The sequence below is a fragment of the Macaca thibetana genome, chromosome 1, assembly GCF_024542745.1.
Source record: "Macaca thibetana thibetana isolate TM-01 chromosome 1, ASM2454274v1, whole genome shotgun sequence".
Classification (NCBI taxonomy): Eukaryota; Metazoa; Chordata; class Mammalia; order Primates; family Cercopithecidae; genus Macaca; species Macaca thibetana.
The window spans coordinates 47,624,742-47,638,241 of NC_065578.1; the positions used below are offsets into that span (position 1 = coordinate 47,624,742).

Here is a 13,500-nt window from a genome sequence, read left to right on the forward strand (position 1 = left end):
CAATTCTTGACTTCTGTGCACTCACAGGGTCAACACCACATGGACGCTGCCAATACCTGAGGCTTCCACACTCTGAAGCCTCAGCCCAAGCTGTACACTGGCCCCTTTAGCCATGGCTTGAGTGGCTGAGACACAGGGCACCAAGTCCCTAGGCTGCACACAGCACAGGGACCCTGGGCCCAGTCCATGAAACCACTTTTTCCTACTTGGCTCTGGGCCTGCGATTGGGAGGGGCTGCCTCACGTGAAGGTCTCTGACATGACCTGGAGACATTTTCCCCATGGTCTTGGGGATTAACATTAGGCCTTGCTACTTATGCAAATTTCTGCAGCTGGCTTGAATTTCTCCCCAGAAAATTGGTTTCTCTTTTCTATTGCATAGTCAGCCTGCAAATTTTGCAAACTTTTATGCTCTGCTTCCCTTATAAAACAGAATGGCTTTAATAGCACCCAAGTCACCTCTTGAATGCTTTGCTGCTTAGAAATTTATTCTGTCAGATACCTTAAATCATCTTTCTCAAGTTCAAAGTTCCACAAATCTCTAGCGCAGGGGCAAAACGCTGCCAGTGTCTTTACAAGAGTCACCTTTACTCCAGTTCCCAAAAAGCTTCTCAGCTCCATCTGAGACCACCTCAGCCTGGATTTTATTGACCATATCGCTATCAGAATTTTTGCCAAAGCCATTCAAAAAGTCACTAGGAAGTTCCAAACTTTCCCACATTTTCCTGTCTTCTTCTGAGCCTTCCAAGCTGTTCCAACCTCTGCCTGTTACCCAGTTCCAAAGTCGCTTCTACATTTCCTGGTATCTTTTCAGCAACGCCCCACTCTACTGGTACCAATTTATTGTATCAGTCTGTTTTCACAATGCTGATAAAGACATACACAAGACTGGGAAGAAAAGGAAGTTTGACTTACAGTTCCACAAGGCTGGGGAGGTTTCACGTTCATGGCTGAGGGCAAAAGGCACTTCTTACATGGCGGCAGCAAGAGAGAATGAGGAAGAAGCAAAAGCAGAAACCCCTGATAAAGCCCTCAGATCTCCTGACACTTACTATTAGGAGAACAGCACGGGAAAGACCAGTCCCCATGATTCAATTACTTCCCCCTGGGTCCTTCCCACAACACAGGGGAATTCTGGGAGATACAATTCAAGTTGAAATTTGGGTGGGGACACAGCCAAACATATCGATGTTTATATTAATTCTTCCATGCTTTGCCCTGGAACTGACCCACATAATTTCCACGCACAGTCTATTGGCTAGAACTAGGCCCCATCTACCGGCAATTGGGCTTAGAAGTATGGGAAAGTATGTGTATAGCCAATAAGTAAGAAATGTCTCTGCCACATTCACTATTGCCACTTTTATTTGTGGTATTGAAGATCCTGGTAAGCTGAGACAAATATTATGAAAGGCAAAAATAAAATTCTTTATATGTAGATGTTAGGTTTACCTCTATAAAAAAATCCAAGAACATCTATTACAAGATTGTCATACAAAAATCAGTAAAACAAAAATGTAATTTTACCAAAAAAAAAAAAAAAAGTCCATTCACAATAGGAACAAGCCATAAGGTTTCTAGGAATATGTCTAATAAACAATGTACAACACACTAATGGAAAAACATGTAACTTTAGTGAAGACATGAGAACTGAGACCATATGCATTCATATGGCTTAACTATCATAACAAAGAACTAAGACCTACCTACTAAAACATGACATTCTCATGAGTTCCTCAATTCTTACCCAGGAAAATAAAGCTATAAACCTTCGTTATTTTCTTCAAGACCTTCCCATAAATCATTTACCTGAGCAACAGACTGCTCAATCATCAATCAGCTACCTTCTCAAAACAACAGATTCTGAATCCTGGCAAACAGTTCCCTTCTCAGGACAACAGATGACTCAACTGAACAAATCCCTTCCTTATCAAAATAGTGTTTACTTATCAAGACTTTCTTTAAGACCCAGGCCTTTATTCCATTAATCCTAAACTTTTATATCACAAACTTTACCTACTAGATTCCCACATTGAAAGCTCCCTTAAAACACTCAAGCCCAGTTCCCAAAATCATATAAATATCAGCCATTAACCTTCCTCTTTCAGAGACAACACTAAGATTGTCAAGGTGGTGCTCTCCCATACTGTATTATGTCATAAACTCAGCTTTGCATGATATCAACACATTATTCAGTTACTGCGATAGACTTCTGACCAGATGGCAGCTGACAATCCTAGAAGTCCAGTAAGATCCAATAGGCCCTTTTGCTGCCACAGCTAAGATCTTCAACTTAGAAATACCAAATTCCTCTGTGACTTCTTTTAGCCTCTCTCTTCAGGTGTCTCTCTGGCTATAATGGTGAAGTGGGTCTTGGTACTGAGTCTCAGCTCCAGTTTCCTTTGGTTAAGCTCTCAATCACTGAGTTACCCCGTCTTTCAGAAATGCAGAACACTTTCAGTAACCTATTAATTATCTGATTATATTTGAAAATTTGTATGCCAGGGAGAAATCTGTCTCATTACTAAAAATACTAATATGTATCTCTCTGTCTTTGTCCCCTTTTGAGAGGAGTCTATAAAAGAAAGTTCCTAGAGAAGTGAACAGACAAAAGCCACTAAATCCATTTTTGAGCCAGGACCAAAGACTCACAGGTTCAGCTGTTCTCATTGTACCAACATCCTTATAGTAAAAACTTTGCCCTGGGTCACTTGTCAAAATACCATGAAAACGTTCCTCTGTTTTTTTGGTTTTTTAAAATTGTTTTCTTCATGAGAGAAATCCTATGGGAGAGACTGCCTCCAAATCTTCCATGTTTCTAGAATTGCAAATGTGTCCAGTCTTCAATTTGAAATAAGCAACTATTAAAATGAGGCACAAAGACAAAATGTGCACAAGTAATAGATTTGACCAATACTGCCAGACTCATGGATTTATTTCAGTCTAGGTCTATGCCCCTTCCAAGTTATATTCAAGCTTCCTACATGTATTCATACTAGAACTTCATAGACTTATTTTTCTAAACAGCATGATTTCACCAAGGATGTTTTAGACTTACAATGGCAACTTTGGAGAATTTTTTATATAAATAAAACTGAAAGGTACCTTAGAATGGAAAGAAGCAAAATCTCACACATCCTGTGGTCTATATTTCCTAATTGCTATGACAAAATTTATTTTTTAATTCGGATTCTAAAAATTCCTTCCTTAAAAGATTTGTCAGCCAAGGCAAATTAAAAATATAAAAAGTTAAAACCATTTGCCTTTGAGATGCCTTCACATTCTAATTTGAAAGAAACAGCATTTATCCCACTATTCCTTATCTCCTGTGCTATGTTCCTCCATCACCCTCAGGCCTCTATCCTTCCTTTTGCCTGCTTTCCTTCCCATCTAACCTGCTAGAAACAAAAGTTCAGTAACTTCTTAAAAGTAAATCCCCTTCAGGATGGGACAAGTGTCATGTGGTTGATTTTTAAGCCTTGGTCTATGATTTTTAAGCTTCTGGGCTAAAAAACACTGACAGAGACTCTCCAAAGCCTAAACAAGATAAACAGAAATTTGCAGAAAAATTTAGAATTCTGTGAACTCCATCCTAGTCCTTGTACATTTTCCTGTATCAAAAAATGGTATCATCAAACGTTGAGTTGTGAAAAATCAGAAATCGAATAATTTTTCTTAACATTGCAGAGCTAAGTTCCTTTTAATGCTCTCTGATTTCAAAGCCTTCCTGGCTATTTTTGCCTAGCTCCTGGAATTTAAAAAAAAAAAAAAAAAAAAAAAAAAAAAAAAAAAGCCTAGAAGTGTTTTTTACTGGGATCTATCTAATTTTTAATTTATTCTAGGTAGAGAACATCTTCAAAACATCAAATTTTTCTCTATGAGAACACATTCAGTCATGTGTTCTCATTGATAAGCATGCATTGCTTAACAATAGGGATACCTTCTGAGAAATGCATCATTGGGCGATTTTGTCACCATGCAAACATCATAGAGTGTACTTACATAAATCTAGACTGTATAGTCTACAACATACCTAGGCTATAATGGTATAGCCTATTGTATCTAGGCTACAAACCTGTACAACTTGTTACTGTACTGAATGCTGTAAGCAATTGTAACAGAGTGATAAGGATTTGTGTATCAGACCTAAACATAGAAAAAGTACATTAAAAATAGACATTATAATCTTACAAAACTACTGTGATATTTGTGGTCCATCGCTGACCAAAACATCGTCACACAGCACGTTGTTTCCATTTTTCAGGTCTACTTTTCCAACATTAATTCTAAATATCTGTCTAATATCTCTACTGCTATCACCCTCCATTACTACTACCCCAATCTAATCTATCACTTCTCACCTTGACTATTCAATAGCCTACTAACTTGTCTACTAGCATCCACTCTTTTCCCAATGCAATTTATTTTCCATACTGCAGTTCACAGTGATATTTTCAAAGTATAAATCTAGCCATGTCACCTTGCTGTTTAAAATCATTAGTATAATTACCAAAATCTCCAATATGGCCTAAAAGATTTAATCCCTACTTGCCTCTACAGGCTCAATTTACACCACGTACCTATTCATGTCTTTACTTCCAGCAACACCAATCTTTTAGTTGCTTAGACACTGAACCTTACTAAATGCTATTTTACCTTTTCTATTGCACATGCTCTTCCCTCCCCTATTCATCTTCAAAGCTCAACATCCTCAAAATACCTTTTCCATTCTCCTCAACCAGGTCACACCATCTCAGTATATAATGTCAAAGCAATATGTATATCCTCCATAATATGTATCACAGTTCCAAGTACATATGAATGTTTGTGATTTTGTTAGTATGTCTCCTGCCTTCACTACCATGAAATATCCATGAGGGCAGAGACAATTTCTAGTTTTGCTAATTTTATATTTCTAGCATAATAGTGTCGGTCACATCATCTTTTTTAAAGAGATAAAGAGATATTAGGAGCGGAAAGGAACAGAATATTATAGATGTGATAGAAATGGCTGGCTGTCCACCACAATTCAGCTTTCCCTCCTCCAGAGTAAAATTGTTGCTAAGAAGTAATCGTTGCATCTAGGTGACAGAATGTGATTAGTTATTGGCAATAGAATGTAGGTGAGAATGGTGTGTCAATCCCAGGCCCAGGCTTTTAAGAAACAAATAAGGCTTCTCCATATTTTCCATCATTTTCTACCATGTGAAGAAGACAGCAAGGCCTCAGGGTAAGCCAAAGCCATAAGATGGGTCACAACATGGAGAAAACAGCATACAGATCAAAAGTATCCACAATTTAATTGTTGTGTAATTAAAAACTAAATTTCTATTATATTAAGCTTCCAACAGTTGGAGGCTTACTGGTATATCAAATAGCATTACCTCAATGAGTTTACAAATTGTTATCTTAATGTACCAGCCTTAACAGAAATCGATATACGCATTGGCTTATCAGTTGTGGGCAGGCAGCATGGGGAACAGCTATTTTCGAATAGAAAATTTAAGATGTCTGTAATACAGTGGCAAAATATTTAATAAAACTATAGCTTACAATAACTTGAAAGGCAGATCACATGGTTTTCAAGCTTATATCTCTAAGGAAATAAATTGGAAGAACAGTACTTTGTGCTGGTTTTTATTTGTATTTAGCAAGGTGTATTAGTCTGTTTTCACACTGCTGATAAAGACATACATGAGACTGGGAAGAAAAAGAGGTTTAATTGGACTTACAGTTCCACATGGCTAGGGAGGCCTCAGAATCATGGTGGGAGGTGAAAGGCATTTCTTACACAGTGGCAGAAAGAGAAAAATGAGGAAAAAGCAAAAGCGGAAAGCCCTGATAAACCCATCAGATCTCATGAGACTTATTCACTGTCACAAGAATAACATGGGAAAGATCGACCCCCATGATTCAATTATCTCCCCCTGGGTATCTTCTACAACACATGGGAATTCTGGGAGATGAAATTCAAGTTGAGATTTGGGTGGGGACAGAGCCAAACCAAATCACAAGGGATTTCAAGAAAGTGGTAAGCTCATATGGAATCAACCTAATTGCCTATCAACTGACAAATGGATAAAGAAAATGTAGTATACACATACACATACACATACAATGGTATACCATTCAGCTTTTAAAAGAAGAAAGTCTTGTCATTCATTATACAACAATATGAACCTGGAAGACATAATGTTAAGTTAAATAAGATAGGCACAGAAAGACAAATGTCGCACAATCATGCTTACAAGTTATATTAGTCTGTTTTCACACTGCTATAAAGACATACCCAAGACTGGTAATTTTTAAAGAAAAGAGGTTTAATTGACTCACAGTTCTGCATTATTGGGGAGGTCTCAGGAAACTTACAATCATGGCAGAAGGAGAAACAGACATATCTTACATGGTGGCAGGCAAGAGAGCAAGCAACAGTGGGGAAAACTGCTTATAAAACCATCAGAACTCATGAGAACTCACTATCACGAGAACAACAAGGGGGAAACTGCCTTCATGATCCAATCACCTCTCTCTCTCTCGACAGGTGGGAATTGTCCATCTCTTGACACGTGGGAATTTCAATTCGAGATGAGATTTGGGTGGGGACACAGAGCCAAACAATATCACATGGGGAATCTAAAAAAGTCAAACTCATAGAAGCAGAAAGCAGAATGGTGGTTGCCAGGGGGCATTGGGGTATGGTGGGCAGAATGCAGAGATGTTGGTCAAAGGGTACAAAGTTCCAGATAGACAGGATGAAAAAATTCTGGAGATCTATTTTACAGCATGATGACTATAACTAACAGTATATCACATACTTGAAAACTGCTAAGACAGATTTGTCTTAGCAGAGAAAATCAGTTGTTACGTTCAGTAACACCTTACATGGTAGTATTTCCAAACTTCAGTCATTCACAGAGCACCCTCATAATCTTTGCAGTATTTGCATATATCTTATGCTCTTTTCCTTAAAGTCACTTTCTCTTCTTTATTTATTTATCATGGTGACATGATAAATGAAAATCCAGTATCATACACTTCACATGCATGATAGCTTTAAAAAATACAATGAAAATAAAACTCACCATGATAAATGAAAATTCAGTATCATATGCTTTACGTTATGATAGCCTTAAAAAACTGTGAAAATAAAACTCACCACAACAAATAAGTATGTGAAGTAATAGATATGTTAAGTAGCTTAATTTAATCATTCCACAATGTATACATATATTGTCTTAGGGACAGAAAACATCATGTTGTACCATAAGTATATAAAATTTTTGTCAATTACACCTTAATAAAGCTGGAGAAAAAAGAAAAGGTAAGAAGCTCAGGAAAGAACTCTCTTGCCTATGCAAAGTATATTCATTCAAAGAACTCATGCAAGGTCCCACTTTTCTAGAACATGTTCTGCAAGCACTCCCAGCTTCATGGCTCTTTTCCGTATAGAAGTCCTATAGTGTTCTATTACCTGAATATTTATTAACTAACTACTATGTACCTGTATGAAAATAATCCTTTTTATTTTCATGTTAAATGCTGCAGATATATTTATATGAAAATCTGCATCTTGAATACAAGAATAATTCTGTCAACTTACCTCTACTGCCCCCCAAGGGAAGCCCTGATATTAAGGAATCCAGAGATGGGAGTGGGAAGGAATTAAAGGTGTTGAAATGCAGTTTTTGGTGGAATTCATTTGGAAAAGAGGGCTCTTAACACCTGTCTTTAAATGGACCAGCCAATTTACAGCACAATTATAGCTGCCTTAGGATAAAGATTAGTACTTGCTCTTCATTCTATATAGATTTGGTTTACTTATGTTCTCTTAATAATCCACTTAGATAATATGCATATGTTAGGAATTCCTATTATATGTCAGACAATATGCTATGTACTACCAATTATTATCAATAAGCAAGATCAATAGGTCCTTGCCATACTATGTTCATGTGTATAACAAATACCAACACACATGTGTATGCATTTGCATAAATGTTAAATGTTAGGGTGGAACTGGACTAATTATGCCAGGCCCAATCTCCTCTAGTGAAGGCCTTAAAAAAGGAACAACTCTATATATAAACACTATACAGCAGAAGTACCCAACCTTTTGGGCACCAGGAACCAGTTTAGTGGAAGACAACTTTTCCACAAACTGGTAGGGGGCGGGGAGGATGTCTGGATTCAGAATGAAACTGTTCCACCTCAGATCATCAGGCATTAGTTAGATTCCCATAAGGAGTACCCAACCTAGATCCCTCGTATGCACAGCACAGTAGGATTTGTCCTCATATAAGAATCTAATGCTGCCACTGATCTGACAGCAGGTGGAGCTCAGGCCACAATGTTCACTCACCTGCCACTCACCTCCTGCGGTGTGGCCCAGTTCCTAATAGGCCACAGACCACTACTCGTCTATGGTCCGGGAGTTGGGGACTCCTGCTATACAGGAACAATCCTATCTAAATAAGTGCTATATTCATAGTCTACACTAGTGGCTCTCAATTATGAATCCTTAGATAGATGGCAAAAGAGATGCATAAGAATCACCCAGAAACTTCGTAAAAATAGAAAATTCCAGTCTCCATACTCAGCAATTTCAATTTAGTAGGCTTAGAATAAATATTTATAAAGCTTCACCTAGATAATTCCGGCACTGGTAGATCTGTGTCCCTAAACAATGCTTTGACTCATTATGTAATTATGCTATATTTCTTTTATCATAGTCAAAGTATGGCAAAGTATTATGGTATTCAGTACCAGTAGCACAAAATAGTTTAATAGTAGCACAAAATAGTTTAAGTAAATAGTTTAAGTAAGCACATAAACAATGATATTTTAAGAAAAGCTATGGTTTTTCTTTTGTTTTCCCACATATAATAACACTTATTATCAAGATGCTTTCACTTAGGGACAGAAAAGATAACCTGTGAGACACTTCTCCTCAAAATGTAGGACATGGACTACAGGTGATATGGCAAATAATATGGTACCCAAAATGATTTTAGAAGATATACAGATTTTACATGGCACATGAACATACATGAAATAATACTGAATCACCAGAAAACATATATTTTTAATTATCTTTCAATAGGAAATCCTCAGTTAGCTATTGGTATGTCTTTTACACCTCTCTACCATTACTTCTCATTTTAAGAAACAGAGAGCATGCCTCAGAGCCTTTAGCAAAACAGTGTCTAGCCAAAATTTAGAAACATTGCTTTATTTTCACTGTATTTTTAAGGCTGTCATACATGTAAAGCATGTGATACTGGATTTTCATTTATCATGGTGAGTAAACAAACAGAAAGAAAGCAAATTTAAGAAAAAGATCATAAAATATATGCAAATGCTGCAAAAGGTATACATACATACATACATACTTGCAAAAATTATGAGGGTGCTCTGAGAATGACTGAAATTTGGAAGTGATACCACGCAAGGTATTACCGCATATAACAACTGATTTCTCTCACTCATGCACACACATAAACATACACTAACATATTCAATAATTAATTAATACAAATGAATAACCAAAAGTCACAAAATACTTGTAGAAAGACATTAAATGTACTGCCTGACAAAGTAACCAAAATAACATTATATGACATGACAATTATTGTTTTTACATATTTTACCAAATGAATTTGATAATCCCTATCTGATATACGTATATGAAATAGACTCATGTTGTTGTCTGAAAGTCAGAACAATTATTATTCTACAATTCATTCTACACACCTTATAATCCTTGGGTCGGCAGCAGCCAAGATGAGAATGATCTGAAAAAGGAAGTACAAAACAATTAAAGTTTATATTTGGTTTCATCTTTGATTTTTAATACTATCATTGTTTCTACAATTATGATTCACTCAGAATATTTCAGAGATACTTCAAAATCCTTCAACAGTGTTACATCAGAAAGGACTCTAATCCAATTAGTTAAAATTTGTATTAGTTCTTCAACAATTAAATGATTTCACAAATACTACTTTCATTTGAAAATAGTAGGAAATATCTGAATACAGAAAGGAGTAGCTTTTAGTTGATAAACCAATTTGTCTATATGAAATGAATAGTTTTTAGTTGATAATCAATTTATGATAAAATATAATTTGTATTCACAGATTTGACAGATATTGTCAAACTATATGTTTCCTATTCTTACAGTCCATTCTAGATTCAGGTGTAAAGAAACAGGACCAGCTTTAGAGGGTGGTGGCATACAGTAGTTTGTAGATCTTGTTGACAAATAAATCCGCATTATACATTCCAGGCCCAAGCACCTTGGGCACATAGCTTAATCTCTCTAAGTCTCAGATTCCTAATATGTCTGATGTGCCTCTTTCATAATATTGCTTTAAAGATTATATAAGATATTACATGCAAGGCACTAAAATAGAAATCAACTATTATTACTAATACCATCATCAACAACAACATCATTACCATCAAACGTAAATTCAAACAAGCAGGGGTTCAATTTCAAATTCTGCCACTTGTTAAATATAGTATTCTGGTCCAACTATATAAAGACAACGGATCTGGGTTTCATGCCTCATTTTAAGAGTATGAAAACAATGCCTACCTTATATCAGAGAGTCAGAGTGACGATAACATGATACACTTTGTGAAAATCCCCAGAAAAGTATCTATCACATAGTGAATTTTAAAACTAATTCTAAATCTATCCATAAGATAACAACCACTACATTGTACATGTAGATTCGGAGCTTTACTCATTACTTAAAGGAATAAGCTTTCAAGAATCAACTTTTATTGTAACAACTTATGATATCTGTTACATTGACAGAAAAGAAAATAAGAACCAGAGACAATCAGTTTGCAGCTTCAAGATAGTTGACTAGGGGCATTTTGTACTCCCTTCCTCCACTAAGAAAAACCAAAGAGCAGATAGATAATCATACATTGAATAGATCAGCCAACAGAGAACACTGGAATTCAAAAGGAAATTGACAGACAACACCTAAAGCAAGGAAGGAGAAGGAAGCAAGATGGCCTGTTCAGCGAGGACTGGCACCCAAGAGATACTTCTCAATATAGAGAAATGGTAAGTGAGAGACTGTCAGCTGTCCAGGTTGTCACCATGGATCCCTACAATACCAGGCCACTGAAAGAGCTCCTCAACCCTCGTGAGCCCTGAAACTAACATAAGGAGCTGCTGGGAGATTGTACCACACACTGCCCAAGAGAGAAAGCTTCCCCTGGGTCCCTCATGTTCTCTGAGACTTAAGTAGCTACGGCAAGGCATCACTTTAGAACTCCCTCCCCTACAGACTGTGAGCTGTCCTGGAGCCTAGCGGCAGCAGGGCTAAAGTACAAGAGAAACGCAGGCTGCTGCCCCCAGGACTTAGAAACAAGCTGTCACAAGCTACTGGATGTAGGGCTGTATTAATCCGTTTTTACACTGCTGAAAAAGACATACCTGAGAATGGGCAATTTACAAAAGAAAGAGGTTTAATTGGACTTACAGTTCCACATGGCTGGGGGAGCCTCACAATCATGGCAGAAGGCAAGGAAGGACAAGTCACGTCTTACATGGATGGCAGCAGGCAAAGAGAGAGAGCTTGTGCAGGGGGACTCCTCGTTTTAAAATCATCAGATCTCATGAGATTTATTCACTATCATGAGAACAGCATGGGAAAGACTTGCCCCCATGATTCAATTGCCTCCTCCCAGGTCCCCCCACAACACATGGGAATTCAAGATGAGATCTGGATGGGGGCACAGCCAAACTATATCAAGGGCAGAGATATGACTGGGTCTTTGGGACTGCAGCACAAACGAGATGCCATTCTGGAACCATTCCCCCAATAGACTGTGCACTATCCTGAAGCCCAGCAGCACTGGGGTTGAGGCATGAGTGCCACTGGGCTGAGGTATGAGTGGTGTACATGCTCCCCACCTGCCAGCTAGGGTGCCATCACAGATGGCAGCATCATCCCAAGCCCCAAGTAGCAGGGCAGAAGTACAGATACTACCTTCCACAACCCAAGCATCCCACTAGTGGCCTGGAGACCACTCTGCCCCTGCCTACCACAGCCAGCACTTGTTCACATCATCGGGGAGCCTGAGACAAGCAAGACAGGCCTGACTCTGCCCCTCCTCCTCCCATGCCAGAGCACACAGTTTGAGGGCCAGAAGACTGCCCAGCCCAGTCCACCACTATTGGCACCTGAATGCTCCTCCCCAGGGAATGAGATTGGGCCTACACTCACAGCCACTACCACCAGAGCTGGCATGTACCTGTATACACCACCTTCAAGCCGGGAGACTGGCACACCTAGATGATCTCAGCCATTGCCAAAAACAGTGTGCACCGCTTGGGACCCAGAGGGTCATCCTGCCACTGTCACAGTCATCACTCATGCCACACTGGCTACCCAGGGGCTTGCAAACCTGCCCATCTGCCTGGCCCATGATGGCATCTGAGTAGGCCAACTAGAGGCCATGAATCAGTCCACCAGGACCAGCTAAAATTGCTGCCAGTGCACACCACTCTGGAGCCCAAGGACAGGAATGGTCAGCTCACTACTGCCATCATTGCAATCCAAAGACTAGACTATCTAGGGTCCCAGTCCTCAACAAAACTAGAACACAGCCTCCACTAATAATTACACACTAAGCCAATGAGCAAATCTCAGATACCACTGATGCTGTTTATAAACAACAACAACAACAACAACAAAAAATCACACAAAGACTACACCAGTGCATGCACCCAGAAAAAGGCCAAAGTGCCCTACCCAACCGGTAATGATGACTCATCTTCAGGAAAAAGTCCCCCCATACAAAAGCAAATTCAAAAAACTGGAACAAACAACTGATATACCAGATGTTCAGATATCAATATAAGGACAAAGAAAAAATGAAAAGCAAGAAAATATGACACCTCCAAACTAACAAAATAATCCTCCAGAAACAGATCCCAATCAAAAAGAAAGTCATGAAATCCCGGAAAAAGAATTTAAATTATTGATTCTAAAGACACTCAGTGAGATACAAGGCATTCTGAAAAACAATATAAAGGAATCAGAAAAACAATGCAGGGCATGAATGAAACTTTTACCAAGGAGATATATATCACAAAAAAAGAACCAAACAGAAATTCTGGAGATGAATTAACTGACTGAACTACAAAATACATTTGATTTTTTTTTTTTTTTGAGATAGGGTCTCACTCTGCCACCCAGTCTGGAGTGCAGTGGCACGATTTTGGCTCAATGCAACCTCTGCCTACTGGGTTCAAGTGCTTCTCCTGCCTCAGTCTCCGGAGTAGCTAGGATTACAGGCATGTGCCACCACGCTCAACTAATTTTTTTTTTTTTTTTTGGAGACGGAGTTTTGCTCTTGTTGCCCAGGCTGGAGTGCAGGCTGGAGTGTGATCTTTGCTCACTGCAATCTCTGTCTCCTGGATTCAAGCAACTCTCCTGCCTCAGTCTCCCGAGTAGCTATTTTTAGTAGAGACGGG

At 38.5% G+C, this 13,500-nt stretch overlaps 1 protein-coding gene across 3 annotated transcripts in view; it reads right to left on the reverse strand.

Moving 5' to 3' along the window:
- The window catches only part of SPATA6 (spermatogenesis associated 6), a 177,304-nt gene that overhangs the window by 81,333 nt on the left and 82,471 nt on the right, over positions 1-13,500 (reverse strand). For all 3 annotated transcript variants that reach the window (XM_050802282.1, XM_050802273.1, XM_050802292.1), the window contains exon 9: positions 9,750-9,790. In XM_050802282.1, the coding sequence (XP_050658239.1) occupies positions 9,750-9,790 (41 nt within the window). The remainder of the gene's footprint in view (positions 1-9,749; positions 9,791-13,500) is intronic.